At 35.8% G+C, this 20,027-nt stretch overlaps 1 protein-coding gene across 1 annotated transcript; it reads left to right on the forward strand.

Moving 5' to 3' along the window:
- Positions 1-7,282: 7,282 nt before the first annotated feature.
- LOC127092160 (probable protein phosphatase 2C 12) lies at positions 7,283-12,790 on the forward strand. The gene is made up of 10 exons (XM_051030979.1): positions 7,283-7,498; positions 7,853-8,185; positions 8,980-9,151; positions 10,267-10,420; positions 10,515-10,578; positions 10,967-11,074; positions 11,341-11,466; positions 11,672-11,904; positions 11,990-12,189; positions 12,275-12,790. The coding sequence occupies exons 2-10, from the start codon at positions 7,985-7,987 to the stop codon at positions 12,301-12,303; spliced, it is 1,287 nt and encodes a 428-aa protein (XP_050886936.1). The 5' UTR covers positions 7,283-7,498; positions 7,853-7,984; the 3' UTR covers positions 12,304-12,790.
- Positions 12,791-20,027: the final 7,237 nt, after the last annotated feature.

Here is a 20,027-nt window from a genome sequence, read left to right on the forward strand (position 1 = left end):
TCAGGACCAAGGAAAAGGTCTAACCATGCTTTCCAATGAATCCGTTGCTACTCCTATTCCCCGGCAACGTCAATTATTTCCCAGAAGAGAGTGGCATTGCTAGACAAATGGGTCATCTCTTCTACCCCCAGCCAGGCTCTGTTGAGTGTTTCCATCGTCAGACGGCAATCAAGTATCCCCCAGCTAAGAAAGGGTCATCAATACAAATATCACCGACCAGAAGACCGAGATTTATTTCCCAGTAGAGTCCCCTGGAAGAACATTTCAGACGCATAGTGCCTTCATTACATCATTTCACATCACATACCTACATACAATTTTCATTCCGCATCATATACATTACATCATTTCATGACATATGCATACATACAATGCTCGCATTCATTCCAGACGCATAATTCACTCATTACATCACTTCACAGCACATGCATGCATACAACATTTGCATCTCATGCATCATGACATGGCATGAAGCTAACTTTATTTTTCAGGTTAATTATCCTCTAGATACAACCAACACAAAGGTCCATTCAGACGGACATCTTTATCAATTACATTCAAGATTCAACTATATCCCTCAGATACTGCCTAGCATATGGTACATTCCGAGGTGTAGTCTAGCGTACGACTACTTTCTTCTTCAGATACGTCTTCCAGATCTGCTCCATGTCAACATCCATTCTGACATCCTCCCAACGATGGCATCTATAAGCCCATCCCAGACATTTATTGCAAATACAACATATACAAATACTATCAGATATAGCCTAGCATACGGTTCATTCTGATTCAGCTCAACATATAACTCCTTCCACTCAGATACGATCTGACGGACGATCCATTCTGATCTTCAACTACTCCAACACGGTCTAATGTACGACCCAGTTGGACCTTCACTTCTCAGGTACTGCCTAGTATATGGTCCATCCTGATTCATCTCAACACATGACTCCTTCAAATCTTCAAATACCACTCAAATACAGTCTAATGTACGACCAAGTTAGACCAGATTCTGCTCAGTGACAGTCTAATGTACGACCAAGTTAGACCGTCAAGTCCTCGGATTCTGCCCAGATACAGTCTAATGTACGACCAAGTTAGACCCTCATCCCTTGCTCAGGTGCTACCTTCGGACAGGTACATTCCTGAATGGTAGTCGAGTATACGGCTACTCCCTTTCTCAGGTGCTACCTTCGGACAGGTACATTCCTGAATGGTAGTCGAGTATACGGCTACTCCCTTTCTCAGGTGCTACCTTCGGACAGGTACATTCCTGAATGGTAGTCGAGTATACGGCTACTCCCTTTCTCAGGTGCTACCTTCGGACAGGTACATTCCTGAATGGTAGTCGAGTATACGGCTACTCCCTTTCTCAGGTGCTACCTTCGGACAGGTACATTCCTGAATGGTAGTCTAGTATACGGCTACTCCCTTTCTCAGGTGCTACCTTCGGACAGGTACATTCCTGAATGGTAGTCTAGTATACGACTACTCCCTTTTCAGCAGCTTCAGCCTAACGTACGGCTCATTCTGCAACTCAGATACGATCTAGCGTACGATCCATTCTGATCTTTCATCCCCAGCAAAGTCATCCGCCTAATGAACAGCTCACTCTGGTATTCGGACACGGTCTAATATACGATCCATTCTGATCCCTTATCCCCAGCAGTGTATAACGTACTCTGACTCCCCAGCGAAGTCAACAGCATGATGGATGATTCACTGTACGGTCTATGTACGACCCGGTGTGACACCCATGTCTCCAGATATCGTCTAACGTACGACACAATCGGGAAATCTCCTCATCAAGTTTCCTGGATGGCATCTCTAAGCCCATCTCCATCAAGGCTAGCTCCTAATGGACAAGCGCAAATTTTTGGGGCATTCTAGTGTTCAATAATCTTTCACCTCCAGATCACGAACGACACATACCATCCTATTCTCTCGGTTCAAGAATATTGAACAGGGGCAGCTGTCATACCCCAAAATTTGCCCATTGATACTACAAAGCATTTTCCAAGACCCTCTGACTTGATCTGCAAGGCACTGACATCAAATGGACAAAAGCCCAGCTCACAACAGGCCTAATCCAAAGTGGCCCAAAATAGCTTGCTCGCTAGGCGAGCAAATCCTTCGCCTAGCGAACATTGCCTCATGCCACTCGCCCAGCGAAGAGTTGGACCCAGGAAAAGGCCCAGACCTAGTTTGCTCGCTAGGCGAGCAATTCCTTCGCCTAGCGAAGCTTGCGAGAATTTGAATTTTTGGACCTCACTTTAAGCCCATTAGGTCACTACTACCACTACTATAAATACCTACTCCTCTGCCACGAAAGAAAACACACAGGAACACACGGAGACGGACGAAGACGGACGGAAACACGCATCCAGAGGGAGAAACACAGAAACCCTGCTGATCCAAAGAGTTCAGAAGGCGGAAACCCTGAAGGCCGCTTACCCGCTCCGAAACTACCGTCGCCCAACTCAATCCGGCTCGCCAATTCAAGGTTGCAACTCGATTTGCAAACAGGTTTGCCTCACTATCATCGCTTTAGTTTCTTAATTGGCATATGATATCACTTTAGGGTCTTAATCTACACATGATTATCACTTTGTGTCCTTATTTTGCATGTGGTACCACTTTAGTGTCTTAATTTGCATATGATATCGTTTTGTACTCTCATTTGGCATATGGTACCACTTCATGTTCTTAATTTGGGGAGGATATTATAATTGAATTCATAAATATTTTGGAGTTTTGCATGAGAATTTAAATGTGCTTGAATATTGTGAAACTGAACCATATAATTATGCGTTGGATGCCATAAGCCATGCTGCAGGTTGAGGTCCTAATGTTCTCAAATTTCAAACCCGTGGCCGCTCGCTAGCTCCTCGCTAGGCGAGCCCGCAGCGAGCCTTCGCTGAGCCTTCGCTAGGCGAAGCAGAGGCGACCAGGCCAGGGGCTGCTTTGCCCTTTTGCTGCCCATTTCATGTTTACCTGATGATAATCCTGCATTATTTGGCTTAAATTCCTGGCTGTTATATTTATCTTATGGTGCAATTTCCAATTATATTTTATCTCGATGCTTTAATCCGTGTGTTCATGGTGTAAAGGCTAGCATACTTCCGAAGAAATAGCCGGCTAGGTACTCCGCTTTATGCATGGGAAGCTTTCATGGAGATGGATTCTAAATTGTTTCACTTTAATGTGAAGATTCATATTGATTGCCTAATTAATTTTAATGTAGTGATCCTTAATGTGTTGATTTTAATGTATCGATTTAATGCGGTATCACCATAATTACCTAATGAACTTAAAACATGGACTTTAAATAAATGATATCGGACCTCTCTTTATTACCCCACAATTTCGATATTACGGTCATGTCCCGCGAATATGGGGATATCCTTAGCAAAGACCCTTCGGTAAAATCATCATAGTCCCTCGGACGTTGCCTTCGAAAATACCATTTTTGTCCCTCGATGACCCTTCGGTATAGCCTACGGTTAAATGATGATAGTCCCTTCGAATGCTAAGGTATCCTCACAACTGTTGCCTTCAATGACCTATCGATGACCCTACGATGACCCTTCTACATCCCCAGGATAAAACTACTTACTTCTCAATAGTAAGGACAGTGTTACCCTCATAAGGATGGGAAATGCCCGGAAAGACCTCGGACAGGTATAACCTTAATTGCTCATTCGTAACAAAAAATGCTTTTCACACCTCACACCTTTCAAATATCCTTTTTAGAAAATCACCACTTAGCACACATCCATACTAGGATCATTGCCGAGTTATATTTTTCTAAACTACTTTCAAAAAACTATACGAGATAACCACTTTGTATACATTCATGCAAGAATCATTACAAAGTTAAATTCTCGTTTTCAAAACATTTTTCATACATTTCTCAACCACTTTTTTCACACAAGGAAAACATAAATGATTGAGCAATTAAGAGCCCATGGATAACCATGGATACAAAGGGTGCTAATACCTTCCCTTTGTATAAAGTACCTCCCGAACCTAAGAATCTAAATTAAGGTCTTTCCTGTTCTTTTCCGCCTTTCCTTATGGGATAAAAGAAAAGTCGGTGGCGACTCTTGCTAACCGCGACATTGCGATTACAAATCCAATAAGGTCCAGTTCACCGTATGACATATAGTAACAGACAAAACCAAACAAACATAACAGAAATTTAAACTTTGAATTAACTCAGAAAACTGAGTTTGCGCGCGAATGGTCGACCATAGGGTCGGCGTGCGCTGACCCGTGGGGCACGCGCCGACTGCATGCGTCGACGCAAGGGATTTTTGCGCCGACCCGTGAGTTAAGCGTCGACCCTATGCGTCGACGCAAGGGGTTTTTGCGCTGACTCCCTCCAGTTTGGGCAGAGCCTTTGCGCCGACCCGTGAGCTTTGAGCTGACCCCTATGGTCGACTCAAAGCCTTCAAATCTGCAAAAAGGCTGTGATTAGTGATTTTCATGTATTTGGTCATGATCACACTTTGTCTATATGTTTTTAATGATTATAGTAGCTTTAGGATAACGTGAAAAAGGATATGGTGAGTAATGTGTTGCATTTGTTCGTAGACGTGCATGATGGTCTTTTGTCATCATCGAAACTTGATATCGTATGTTGTATGACACTTTGTCTTTACACACCTGGTGGCGCCCAACAAGCCTGATAACTTTGTGTTTTTTTTCCTGGAACTATTTGCGTCATAACTTGAGTTTCGCAACTCGAAATGAGACACAGTCAAAAGTGTTGGAAAGATAATCCAATGGTCTATCATTTTATGAAGTAAAATCATGCATGTATATTTATTAATGCTTGATGATAAATGATGAACTCTTATGCTCTTGTTATGAACTATGTCATAGATGTGTTAATTGTGTAATAATATGATTAAAACTTTATGATGATAAGTGAGGAAAACCTAGGAGTATAACTGGGTGAACAAACTAGAAAGATAACTTAGGTTATGAAAATAAGTTATGTGACGATGCTTGGACGCGAAGGTACCTCGGTGTGTACCGCGGACGAGTAGTCGCTAGAATTGTAGTTTAGTCATGAACTAATATGCTTGTATAGAACATGAGTTGATGTTATGAAACTTAGTGGAACTGATCACCTAGTGATTGATGAGTACAATGATATTGCGATTAATGAGCTAGTCATGTATTCGAAAACAACCCCATTATCGTGCCTGTCCCAAATTGCGATGCTTATGAAAAGTAAGAATTGAGATACATGCATTATTGCTTCGTATCAACCAAATGAGTTAGAGTCTCATAGATAACGTGGAACTCAAAGTGGATTAAGGTTCCATATGAGGAAAAGGCTCGAAATGGGTTTGAGTCCCATATGGAGCAATGATTCTCAAAATGGGTTAAAGTCCCATGGGGAATCCGAAATCCACAGGGTGGACCTCAAAGTGGGTTAGAGTCTCATACGAGAAAAAAATCGAAATAGGTTTGAGTCCCATATGGAGCGATGATTCTTGAAATGGATACGAGTCCTATGGAGAATCCAAAATCTACCAGAAAGTCGAAGCAAGATACAAGGATCCATGACCCTTGTCGATAATCCTAGACGCAAGGTTGGTCGGGGAAAGATGCCTTGTCACAGTTTTCGATTAGTGACTTCTTGAGTTGGTGAATTCAAGTGTATATGTTTCCATACATTGCGAATATTCCTTAGTTACTTAAGTCTTAGTTACGTTATGTGAGTGATACACAAGTAACAAAGATGAAGACTTGAGTTAGAAATCAATTAGAAACCCTGTAGAGCCAAGTGAACCCATATGATAGGGGAACTCACTGAGATTATTATCTCACCAAAATATTATTATTGTTTTTCAGGTTAGATGCAAGAGAGGTTATATGTTGATATTTCAAAGGATTATGACTATTGTGATCTTCCGCTATGGATTGTGTGTAATGAAGATATTGCACATAAATCTTAGTTTTTATTTAGACACTATTGTATGTCATGTGCCATACTTTATATTTTATTTTATGGACATGTATATAATGATGCCTCTAGGCACTTGTGTTGCGTTAGTACCAAATTAATATATCATATAATGTATTTCTAGATGTATATTATATTGGGTGTTACAAAATCAACAACAATCTCCTTCGTCAAACCCCATAACCTTATTCTCCATAAACCCTAATAAAGCAATCATGAGTGAAAGAAATGAAAATCTAGGCATTACCTTAAAAGGAGAAAATTCGAGAGCTCACATGCTAAAAGAGGGGGCACAAAATGGCCGAGGATGAAAGACTGTGCGAGAAACTGGAAACAAAGGAAGAAATCACAAACAAAAAATAGGGGGTAAGAGTTTCTCAAATACACAGGTAGCGAAAAGGAGAAAATCAGTGGTCCAAGAGCTTTTTATATACATTTTCGTAATAACGAATCATATGATCTACCACATTGGAATGTGAGAACCACACTACCAACTATCAAGATATTACTAGGAACTGTTCAGAGCACTTAAATCCCATCAAGATCCTTCAATTACTTATGTTAAACACCAACCTAAGGATATACCTTGCAAGTCTTAATTCTACAAAATAGAACAAGGACTTATGAGACAATTGTTTTGTGTTATTCGCAAGACCGTAGAGAAAGAACCAAAATTGAATGTCTAGTGGAAAGACATGCAGAGCAGGTAGAATATCGTTATAGTTAGAAGTAGGCAATTTCGCTCTCCAAGACATTAATCACCGTCCAATCTAATCTAATAGTTGTCTCTACAACGCACTATATCACACACGAGTAATTTCAACCGCTCTTAATATATAAAAGTAATGTGTGCCATTTTAAATATTCAAATTCATCTCACTCATACATCACTTCTGATTTTTTCACTTCCATGAACATTAAAATGCTAATATTATAGAACGATTCCAACTCCACTCAATTAAAAAAATATATATTTATCATATAATAAGATACGATTTAAATACATCCCCTTTTATTTCTTAACCTATGTTACTTTTTGAAATAAAATGATTTTCATAAAAAATATATCCAAACATAATTAATATTAATCAGCTTTGAACGATTTTAAATTTAAATTAATTTGGATATGAATATAATTAATTGCAAGTGAAAGACAAATGATACTATTGACTGCGCCACATGAACTTGGCTTGGCTCATAAACGGGTCGCAGCGCCGAGCCAAGTTAAAAACAAACAAAACAAAAACGAATCGTTTTAGCGCCACGTCATTGCACCAGTTTAGTTTTTCACAAATGGTTTTATTTTCATTTCATTTAATTTCCATTTGCGCTTTTTCGTAACTCTTCTCCATTCTCTCTTTCTTTCTCTCCTTCAATTCAACAATGGAATATTTTCAACACCCTTCGATCCGCGTCGTTTTTGGATCACACAACGCAACATTCCAATTCACCATCCTTCAACATTTTCAAGCCTGAACTTCAAAACGACATCGCGTTTCGCTCTTCTTCTTCTTCCCCGTAACATCTCTTCTCTTTCTCCATTCCATTTCACCGCGTTTAGTTCATTTTTTTTTCTTTCAGTTTCAACAATTTCAACAGAATCGCATTCTCCTCAACCATTGCCGTTTTAACCGCTATTGTTTTCCGTCGTTTTCTGATCGATCAACGTCGTTCGATGAATTCATTTTTTTTGTATCGATAATTAAATTAACTGGTTTCTCTATATTACGATCTTCACTGTTGATTCATTAATTCGGAATGAAAATGCTTGATTAATTAATTGGTGAAAATGGAAAAATCATTATTAAGATTTTAATTTAATTTTTCTCTATTAATTGATTAATGTGTGCTTTTTTTTGTTTCCTTATTTAGGATTTGATTGTGATAGCAAAAAAGGAGCATTAAAGCAAGAACTAGAAGAATTGTTTTGGTATAAAATTTAAGTATTGAAAATTTGAAGATTGAAAATTTGAGTATTGAAGAGGTGAAATTGGGGAATGAACAATGACAACTAGGAGTGAACATCATCAAACGGTTCCTCTTTCGGTTCTTTTGAAACGTGAATTGATGAATGAGAAAATTGAGAAACCTGAGATTGTTCATGGTCAAGCTGGCCAAAGCAAGAAAGGAGAGGATTTAACATTGCTAAAGTCTGAGTGCCAGAGGATGGTTTCTGATGGGGTCTATACGTATTCTGTTTATGGGGTATGTTTAATGTTCTCATACATTGCTTTTGTTTTCCAGATTCAATTACTGATTTTCCTTTTTGGACTTGATTGGTTACAGGTTTAATTTGATGTATTTTACACATGTCCATGTTGGATTAATTTCTAACTTAAGATAGTTTTTTCAATTAAAATAAATTTGAGTTTTTTCGCGTTTGAAAATGTATATCCTGATAAGCTTATTGTAGTAGTTATTTATAGAGAATGTATACATGAGATTTCAAAAAAGTGATGCAGAGGAAAAATTCAATTTATAAGAGTAATTATTTTTTAAGATACTTGTAATGATTACATGATTATTGTTTGGAAAGTTTTTCTGATCTGATTCGTGTTATTTTTCTATTCTATGGCATGACATGATGAATGGGAGAGAAAAATGAGATTAAGTATATCATTGCAAGGATAGAAAATGCTAATGCTTTTTATTTTGTGGAGTTGCTACTTCTTATAGATTTTTGGAGAGTCCAATGTATTTTTTTTATGTACTTGACGTTTTTTAGTTCATAGCTGAGTTGACTTTGGAGAGAGTTTATCCGGTTGCATATGGTGTCTACATCAACATGGAGACCTTGTCTTTCTGACTTTTATTGCTCAATTGATGTGAAGTGTGAACAGTTATGTTATGATTTTGTTTGTTTGCACTCATCTTAGTTGTGGATCATAAGAAAGATTTTAGCTATCTATGTACTGAATGCATTATTGTTTTTATTCATAGTTTTTGTGTTTTGTGTGTTTTCCCTGGTTTTGTTTTCTCATGTGTAATTTACTTTACAGCTATTTGATGGACACAATGGATCTGCTGCTGCTGTTTATTCTAAGGAGAATCTTCTGAATAATGTTTTAAGTGCAATTCCTCCCGATCTTAATGGGGACGAGTGGTTAGCAGCATTACCTAGAGCTTTGGTGGCAGGCTTTGTAAAAACTGATAAAGACTTTGCACAGAATGGTAAGGATAATTTCTTTCTTTCAGTGTTTGCTCTGCCGTCTGTTAATGTGCAGCAACGGGAACATTAATGGGAATATCACCCAAACCATTTGTAAATATTTCCATTTTTTTAATCTACTATCATCTAGGGCTTCTCATAGAAATTATAGATGCTAATAAAGAAAAAAAGGTTTGCAGATATGTATGCTGAGTGTGCCAGTGCTCATTCTATTTTGAAACCTTTACATGATCTTTTGTATTTAAAACTCTGAAGATTTAACACTAGATCCTTTTGAGAGCAAAGATATCACAATATTTCTCTCGCTATTATTCTTTTGATTTTTAATGATTTTGGTTTGATTCTAAATGTTAATAGATGAGAAACGTTATTTTCAATGTAAGTTTTATTTTATTTTATTTTACATAACCATATATTTGTGAGGCTTTTTGCAAGTGGGTGCTGGCATTGGACGGGTTAGGTTGAGCCTCTTTGCATGTTTTAGACTCTGGACATGAATTTTGCATTTTAAGGCATCAGCTCCAACTAGCTTTAACAATTTAACATAGACACTGCTTTTGGCTCGAGCATGCAAATTTATCAAGAAAATCCTTTCTTTTAACAAAAGTTAAATGTTAAAATATCCGTAGACAGGTTTGGCAAGCATTTTATGTTTGACACTTCCTTTATTAAAGCTAGTTAAGTTTGTAGGCACATAGGAGGTGTAATGTTTACTTGGTGGTTGAGGCGGGGGATTGATAAGGAGAGAGAGGGTTAGATCTCCACCTACAACATAATACCACAAACATTTGTTTACTCATATGAACAGTATAGTTAACACATGACTTAAATTGTGGGCTACATCAAGCAATGTGGTTGCAGCATTTCGTATAAAGTAGCCCCCACTGTTATACTTGATCTGAGGACCACATTGGTCCATATCAAACTACTGTAGCCACGACATGACTGTGACCACAACCACAATTTAAAATCATGAGCTAATTGTTGACATGTTTGAGTATCTATTGTTGATGAAGAACATTAATTAGTAATGGAGGTTAGATGTGACTGAACTGTGATTAATAGTGTTTATACTTTTGAGTTAATGTTTTTTAATTTTTATATTTTGTCATTACAGGACAAAAATCAGGAACAACTGTCACCTTTGTGATTATAGAAGGATGGGTTGTAACGGTTGCATCAGTTGGTGATTCCCGTTGCATACTAGAATCTTCTGAAGGTGGGGTTTATTACTTGTCAGCAGATCATAGGCTAGAAACAAATGAAGAGGAGTAAGTTGGAAAATAATTATTTTTTTGTTGAACAACTATTTGAAAATGTTTTGTTCTTAATAGCATCACCCTTCTTTTTTTTCACTTTCATCAGGAGGGTTCGTATCACTTCTAGTGGGGGTGAGGTTGGCCGTTTAAATACAGGGGGAGGTGCAGAGGTAAATTCACTTTTAGTTTTATCCATTTTAATTCATATGGTTTTGTTCCATAATAAGCTCGTGCCAAAAAGAAAGAGAAAAGGACAGCTTGTTCATATATCAGATGCATCCAGTAATACTTTAGTTTTTGGTACACGAAGCTTGCATTGTTAAACTACATAGTCAGATATAAAGAGTAATGTAAACATCATATCATGTTAAACCGAGAGGCTGGTGTACACTTGTTAATTTTATTTGGTGATAAGACCGTATCAAATTAACACTACTCATTGCATTTCATCAAAAAAATTTATAATCTTTCTTGGGAACTGTTTACGAATATTCTCTTAAGATTTGCATTTGAATCAATATTACTAAAGATTGCTTACTAGATTAATGATTTGTGTAGGTCGGTCCTTTGAGATGTTGGCCCGGTGGCTTGTGCCTTTCACGATCTATCGGAGATATGGATATTGGTGAATTTGTTGTCCCTGTACCACATGTAAAACAAGTGAAGGTTAGTCACTATTCTCAATCTTACACATAGGGTAGTGTTCGGCATATGTTGATACAATACCTTTCGTTTAGACCCTTTACTCTCAAGGTTACTTTACTCTCTCTCTATATCTTTTCTCTAATCCTTCGGACTTTCACCACTGTTGTCTTTTACGTGTATGTAGTTTCTTCTTAGCAAGTGTATTTGCTAACCACATTCTTTCAGAAACTATGAGAATCAAATGATTGAATTCTTTTGGAGAGTTTAATTTGTTTCTGTTTATTCAGCTGTCCACTGCTGGAGGCCGGCTTGTTATCTGCAGTGACGGTGTTTGGGATTCCTTACCTGCAGAAGTGGCTCTTGATTGTTGTCGTGGCATGTCAGCAGAGGCTGCTGCACCACAGATTGTAAAAGTGAGATAAATATAATACTTTTGGGCCATTTTATGATATTTTTTGTGGGACTGTTGTGATGTTGGGTGTAATAGTAATCTCCGACTTCAACATCATAAGATACCTTGTTTGCATAAATTTCTCCTGATAACTGTAATAATGGTACTCCATGCAACTATGAATTGCACATTTTTTCCTGTATTCTCACTTCTCTTTCTATCTTCAGGAAGCTTTACAAGCAAAGGGACTTAGAGACGATACAACTTGCATCGTTGTTGATATATTACCTCCGGAGAAGCCACCTGCTCCTGTGCCAATACAAAAGAAGCCAGTAAAAGGAATGCTCAAGGCCATGTTTCGTAAAAAGTCTTCCGAATCAACTTCTATGGACAAAGAATACATGGAGCCAGATGTGGTAGTGGAGCTGTATGAGGAAGGCTCTGCTATGCTTTCAGAGAGGTTTTGTTTTGTTATAGCTGTTGTCAAAGTCAGAAGCTTCCTCTCTATTTTTCTCTTGACAATATAATGTTTGTGTAAAATGCAGATTAGAGACAAAATATCCACTCTGCAATATGTTCAAGTTGTTCATATGTGCGGTATGTCAAGTAGAAATAAAACCAGGAGAGGGTATTTCAGTACACGAGGGTGCATCAAACCCTCAAAACTCGCGCCCATGGGACGGACCTTTCCTTTGCTTTAGTTGCCAGGAGAAGAAAGAAGCCATGGAAGGAAAAAGATCATCAGGTATTTTAGATGACTCTTCATTTCTCTTCTTCCTCCTTGAAATGTGTCCCTAATTTAACCCACCATTTCGGTCTTCTGATTTCAGATAGACTTAGCAGCGGAAGTGACGAATGAGCTCTCGTGTACATTTGCATTTTGTGAGAGTGATCAAAATTGTTCATTCCATGGGAAATTCGAACCTCCTAGCAACAGTGTCTCCCTTCTATTATCACAGGGGCTTTATGGATCTAATTTGGAACTCCTCATGAAAACCAACAGCACCTTGTTAGAAGAATTCTAACATGGAAGTTTGAAATGGCAACCACCCAAGTTTTGTGAAAGGTTGAGTTATAAGTGACAGTTTACAACAGTAAGTGGGAGTTTATTCATTCTTTTTTTACATATTTATTTATCCCTTCACTGTATATGTGGGTCATTTGGAATCAAATTTATATAGACCTTTAATGAAAGTGGTCATCCACAAATGTAATATGATATAGGGAGTTTAATTAGTATTCATAGGTCAATTATAATGTAGGATAGATGTCTCGTGTCATGTCATGTGTGTATCATTTGAATGGTTTATTCTTTTTGCATCAGATTTTGATAATTCCTTTTGCCATATGAACATTGGATCTTTTAGCTTTGTTGTTGCAACTAAATGAAAGAAAATGAAGGGATTTCAAAATTGACTAAAAATAGTAAAACAAAAATGACTTTCGAATCTGAAATTGAAACTATTTTAGTTACAACGGAACGAAACTAATATCAAATGCCTTTTCCTGAACCATTTCTATATTTTCAGACTTATTTAGTAGATTTTATATTACACCTTAAAGAAACTTTTTTTTTAACACATTTAATTCCTATTTGTACATACATCGAAAGAAGTAATGATAGTGAGTTATAGGTGCAAAATGAGAGATTGGAAAGTGTATCTTCTTCTACATATTATATGTTGCACAAAAGAAAAAAGCGGGAGAGAAAAGTCGAATATGGAAAATGCAAAATAGAAACTTGATAAAGAGACATAAGACGGTAAGGATCATTCCATTTATAAAAGAAGCAGAGTATCCATTACAATTCTACTTATTTTTTATTTTATTTTTTCTACATGTTTAACCTTTCAATGCGTGGTTCAATGGAGAAAATCCATTCCCCTATTATTATAGTTTTAGAATAGATAAAAAATAAATACATATTTTTAAATATTTGTGGTATTAATTAAACATTTATTTGGAAGGATTCAAGTCTCCCACGCACACTCTTAAAGAGGTGAGTAAACTAAATTATTTATGTTCATTATTTTGAAGGTTAAAAGTTTATTATTTTTAAAATACAGATTAAACAAAATAATTATATATTATGCTATTGAGGGCGGGGGCAGGTGGCCAATTATTATCTTGATTGGTTTTTGAAGGCAGAGACAAGGTGATACAAGGGTGAGAGACGAGGGTATTACAGGAAGGCGGGGGAAGAGTCGGTAGCACTTAAACCTACCCCTGCTGTGTCCCATTTTTCATGCTTAATATTCTACTATAATATCCGTTACAACATCATTATGGTTGTCAGACTAAAGTTAAAGCAATCCCATTGATGTTGTCCCTAAATTCTGAAATTTGTCCTGAAATGTGAAGGGAAACAAGTTGCTTGTTCATGACACCCTCTTTGACAAAGAAGAGATTAATATCTATGTGCTTGGTTAGAGCATACAACCCAATCATGTGTGATATCCATTGTGTATTAATTGTCACAATAAACAATAGTATTGTTTTGGATTGGCCAATTAGCCCAACTAAAAAATTTAATTTAAATTCTATGTCCATTCAAGTTGGCGATCATGTGTACTTTTGTTGGCGATCAAGGACGTGCACTCTAAATATAATTGAATTCTCATGTATGAGAAAGATAATGACAAGTCGATCTTCATGACAGAGCATACAAATTACTAGTACAATGTGATGTCCTTTGAATGGAAAAATGCAGGTGCAACATATCGAATGATGATGAAAAAATTCTTCGAAGGTGAGACTGGTGAGATACTTGAAGTATATATGGATGAAATGATTGTCAAATCCAATGGGGAGAAGCTACATGAAGGCCATTTCACCAAAGTATTCAATTGTGTCCAACAGTATAACATGAAACTCAACTAGAAGAAATGCATTTTTAGTGTTAAAGCTTATAAATTCTTGGGATTCTATTTAACTGAGAGAGGTATTAAGGCTAACCCTAATAAATGTGACATGATTATCGAAATGGAAACCACGGCCACAAAGGAGAGGATAGTCAAGTTGATCGCGATGCTCATTGCTCTCAACTGATTCATTCAGAGATTCACCCAACGCGCACTTCCGTTCTGCATACTCTCTAGAAAGGAGGTACATTTCGATTGGACCAAAAAATGTGTGGAAGATGTCACCTAACTAATGACCTCTCTCCAAACCCTTGGTTTTGTAAAGGCCCATGGTCGGATAAATAACATTCCTTTTTCTTGCCATCTTTGCTGAAGCGGTAAACAAAGTCATAGTTAGGGAGGTGGGCACTAACTATAATATGATGTATTTTATTTCCAAGGAATTAGTTGGTAGTGAGGCGTACTACCAGAAGATTGAGAAAATTGCATTGGCCTTGGTGATAGAGTCAGGAAAGCTGCAATGCTACTTTTAAGCACATTAATTAATGTTGCCAATATACCATGCATTTAAGTTGGTACCTTATAAAGCAAACTTTCTAGGACAAATGACTAAATGGTCAATCAAGATTTCTAAATTTGACATTTTCTTATTGGCAGTTACCTTTGGCTGCCACTCCCTACACATAGATCTTAGGATTTTGTTAGCACAATCCTGATCATAAGTAGTCTTACCCAAATTTTCTAGTTTGTTGATTATGTGGGAGAATCTCATTTGCATGGAGGTCACAAATTATCCGAGATCCATATGAAATAGTGCATACTCTTTTGTAAAAGTATTACTTTTAGATTGTTTAACTTCTTTAGTTCCCTCATAAAGAACTTGAAGCGCACCCCACATTGCTTTAGCTATTTCATAATGTGAGATATATATTAACACTTAAAAAAAGATATAAGTATATTTTCACCTTAAAGTCAGACTCCATTAAGCATGTGGTGTTTTCAAACCACAAAAATTGCTTTTGTCTTGTGGTCATGTGAAGTTTTTACGTCATGTCTTGAACATTTTTATTAAAAAGGTATTTGTCAAAATATGTCGTGCTTTAGGTGAAAAGATGTCATCACTAGTAAAACTGCTAAGCTCAAAATCTTGAATCACACCACTGAGACCATCCAAATCTCTGTCAAATAAGTTCATACCATATATTTTCTCGCCTCTCAATATATGATCATGTATCAAACAAGTTTGGGTCCTAGAAACCACTAAATCAAATAAGGAAAACTCTACCGCCAAGTTCAAACTCAATCCCTCAACTCAAATAAGTTAAGAAGCCATCTACCATTGAAGTTCCCCGAAAAAAGGACCTTCACCAACTACGATGTCTTCAAGTGTCATTCACAACTCTTTATCAAATCAAATAGTTGTTTTCTCTATATGGTTAGGTTGACACATTCTTATTCTTATGTTAAAAAAGAGTTTATTGATACCCATACATAATCAAATTGAAATAGAAGAAGCTAACAATAAAGATTATCCTTCACTAAACTATTTATTTATCTAATATTTTCAATCTATTATCCTTCACTAAACTATTTATTTATCTAATATTTTCAATCTATTATATTTATTTATCTAATATTTTGAATCTCTTATCTTAAAAAAATGAGAAAACTTAGAAAAATGGTGAAAGTAACCAAATAATGGATCCATGATTAAGATGATGACCTTAAAAATGCTTACAAAATTCCTTATTGCATGACCTACCGTATAATACACGTGTGTGTGGGTTCCTACCATCACAAATTCCCCATCACTCAACTGTTTTTTCCTTTCATTTATTTTGTCTCTTCATAGTCAATGTATGATTCTAGACAAATTATGATAATTTGTCTTTTTGGGGTTCACTCACATGACTCCCTTCCATCTTTTTTTTTGAGGTTTCGTGTTCATTAGTTAAACGTCCACTCCTAAGTTCCAAGTATTCCAACACTTTGGTGACCATTATCTCACTCTTTTGCTACACAATTAGGAGATAATAATCAATTGTACAATGAAATATATATATATATATATATATATATATATATATATATATATATATATATATATATATTTAAGAAAATAACAAGATATGTATTAAGTTTTTATAATTGTATATGAATATTTTAAAATTATTCTTTAAATGATATTTTAACTAAACAACGACATCAAGAATAGTAAATTAAAGAAATATTTTTTAATAAATACTACTCCGTTCTTAAATATAATTGCTTGAATTTTTTTCTTATCTTTTTTTCTAAAATTATCTTCAAATTTTAAAGTGTATTAATAATATTTTTATCTATATACCCCTCATAAAGTTGCAATTTTTTTTATAATTTGCAATAAATAGTTTAATACAAACATTAAATGATTCTCTTTCCTAATAGTTTAATACAAATATCAATACAGTGCATCTACTAGTAGTAATTTATGAAATAAATTGTATTTAAAGACAATTAGTTATTTTTCAAATGTGACATATATTTACAAACATAACAATACATTAATACTAGGGCAAAACAATTCATGTCATATTAATTAATATATATATTAAGCTCATTTTTGATAGATGCATTTATTTTATTTATATAAACTGAATATCCTTTACAAATAGGTGTAAAGATTAATCTTTTGAGTTGAGAAATATCAAAACAACAATACTCATACTAAAGAAATTTAACACTCCTATATTTTTAGGATTGAGTTCATCAAGCTCAAAATTTATCCTTAAGTTAAAAAAGATGATTGTCAATTGTCATCCTATTTAAATATTTTTGAGTAATTACTATGTAGATATATGATCATTCCAACGTGAGGATAGACTTCACTTCAAAATCATCAAGAATATTTGAATTTGGACAGGCATATACTATATAGTAGCTAGTCAAAGACTCAAAGGTGGATCTCTAACACACTCTATGTATGAAAACAACCCTAGGAGGGAAAATAATCTTCATCTGAAAAAAGGTTAAGGCCTTTCAATATTTGACTAGTTGACATGACATAAAATTATTGTACGTAGAATTGCTTTGTGAATGCTAATCACGTGTGATTAGACTGGGGGAATCCATTGACTGAGAGTGAAGCAGATGTTTGGAGATAATCAATACTAGTACGTTCAATGATATGTCTCTTTGAATTGGGAATTTGTTGGAGCAATTTTCAAACTCTTCATATTATTTGAGGACCTCCCATTTCTGATTGAATGAGACTTTTGTTGTAGAGTATTTAAGTCTATGTTTAGGCTGGTCAAATAATGCAATCAATTAAGAAGAATATATAACTCAATAATACACTTATAACTTTCTCATAATCATAAATTTATATTATGAGACACAAACGTTCCTCATGCAGTATGATGGATAATATTTTCATTTTTCCCCATGATTTAGAATATCATGGATTGAACAATTTATAATATACAATCCTTACTATGTAAACAATTGAAAAATTGTAAAAAATATCCAATATAGAATTCAAGAAGTTCTTTTAATTCACTACCCCACACTTATATTTAACCCACGAGATGAAAACGTTCAAACAATCTGTTCTCTTAAATTTAAAAAAAGATTTCAAAATTTGCGTCAAACACTTAAAAAAAGTAGGAGTACATTAACACATGTGTCAACAAATTTGAATCTTATCACTATAAGTAAGATTCAAATTTAATAAAAGGGATCGAAGTCTTGAACTCCGTCTTTGATATCATATCCACATATAACTTTTTATTAGTATGTAACTGATTCCGAATTAGATGAAGACCTTGAGAACTATGAGGACCTTGAGAGCTGCACAAATTCCACTAGACATGAAGAGTGAGAAGATGAAGATTTGTTGTTGAGAAGTTTTTGTATGTTGCTATTTTTTTGGAATTATAATGTACTGCTAGTTTATGTTAACATGCTATTTTTTTTTATAAGTTTGCAGTTTTCTCCTCAGTTTCATTCTCCTTTCATTTTACAAGTTTCTCTTAATTTTCCAGGAACGGTTAGTTATCAAGTTCTCTCAATCTATGTTAATTAAATTTTATGAGTTTGCGTTGTTAGTGAGTTTGTTATATCATATGTGATTGCTTGTTTCTCTAACCCCTCATTGAACTTGCATTCATTTAAATTGATGTTTTAGATGATAATCATAAATATTAAATTATCTTAAAAACAACTTATACAATCCAATGTTTTTCGAATTGCATGCATCTTGTAATTCATGATTTCCTATTTAGCTCGAAGAATTTTATTCAAAGACATCCATTCATCATCTTTACTTTGAAGAATTTGGGATTGAATCAAATTATATGGGTTAACGAGGAAATCATGAATTACAAGATGCATGTAATTTCAAAAAATTTGGACCGTTTAAGTTGTTTTTCAAGAATGGTTTAATTTTTCTGATTATCCTCTTAAAAATCTATTTGAATGGTTGTATATGATTAATAAGGGGCATGAAAAACAAGCAATCCCATATTTTATAACAAACTCTTACACTTACCATCACGGTTGGAACAACTAACCGTGATGAAATGTTAAAAGGAAAGAATGACGTTGTTGGAATTCGAACCAAGGACCTACAAATTATTTCACAATGGCTGTCTTCTTTACCCGTTGTTGTTAGTAGCGTGCTACCTAGCTTATAACCACGATCACAAGCCCGTTGTGGAAACTATCATACATACAATCACGCGCTACCTAACAACGGACGTGCAACCATCATTATATGTGTTTTTCGTACTATTGAGTACTCATGCAGCTAGGTACTGTAGGAGAATTGCGGTCCAAAACGCAGCGGAAATTAAAATTTCTCCTTTAGAGATCCTTACGAATGGTCATGATCAGTGATAGAATATTTACCTCTTGTGATGATCGAAACCTTTGGTGCAGATCTCTTGTGACGATCAAAACCTTTGATGCAGATCCACGAAGCGATCACGAACGTTGAACGATGACAACGTCTCTACTCAGTCCACACGAACGGGTTCCTTCAATCTCAGTGCTAGCTGGTACGAATGAAGGCTTTGAGTGAGAGAGAGAGAGTGAGAGAAAACGAAAATAATGCAACCGCCAACCAATGCTTTTGCACAAGGGTTCTATTTATAGAACCACTTGTGTGGGCTTCAAGCTAAAAAGCCCACTTAAGTGTATTTTGGCCCATATCTTATAATATGCCCAAAATCACTTAAGCTCATGGTACCTTACCATATTTCGTATTCTACTCAAGTACATCGTACCTTACGATGTTCTATAACTCACTTAAGGGCACCGTACCTTACGATATTCCTTAGTTACTCTATCTCTCATCAATCCGTCCTTTGTGTGTGACCCTGTAGGTTTTCGTGACGTTGGCAATTATATTAAATCACGCATTTAACATAATAAACAGTGAGCGGTATCTAGCAACACATCACTGCTACCCAAGACACGAAAATGTCATGTGATCTGACAATTCCTTCTGTGATAATACTTATGTGTATAATTACCCTTTTGCCCTTATGTCTATATTGAACACAAGGCATAGACCGTGTCATCCTTGTTCAGTTCAATATTGGGCCCATAGACATTTATCCTGTTACGCAGGATGAACAAATTCCATCTAGGACACTCATGTCCCTCAGCATGCTTTGCGGAGTACCCATTAACTGTCTTTATGGTTATCCAGTTACGGACAACGTTGGATCAGCAATAAAGC

Source organism: Lathyrus oleraceus, chromosome 6 (genome assembly GCF_024323335.1).
Source record: "Lathyrus oleraceus cultivar Zhongwan6 chromosome 6, CAAS_Psat_ZW6_1.0, whole genome shotgun sequence".
Lineage (NCBI taxonomy): Eukaryota > Viridiplantae > Streptophyta > Magnoliopsida > Fabales > Fabaceae > Lathyrus > Lathyrus oleraceus.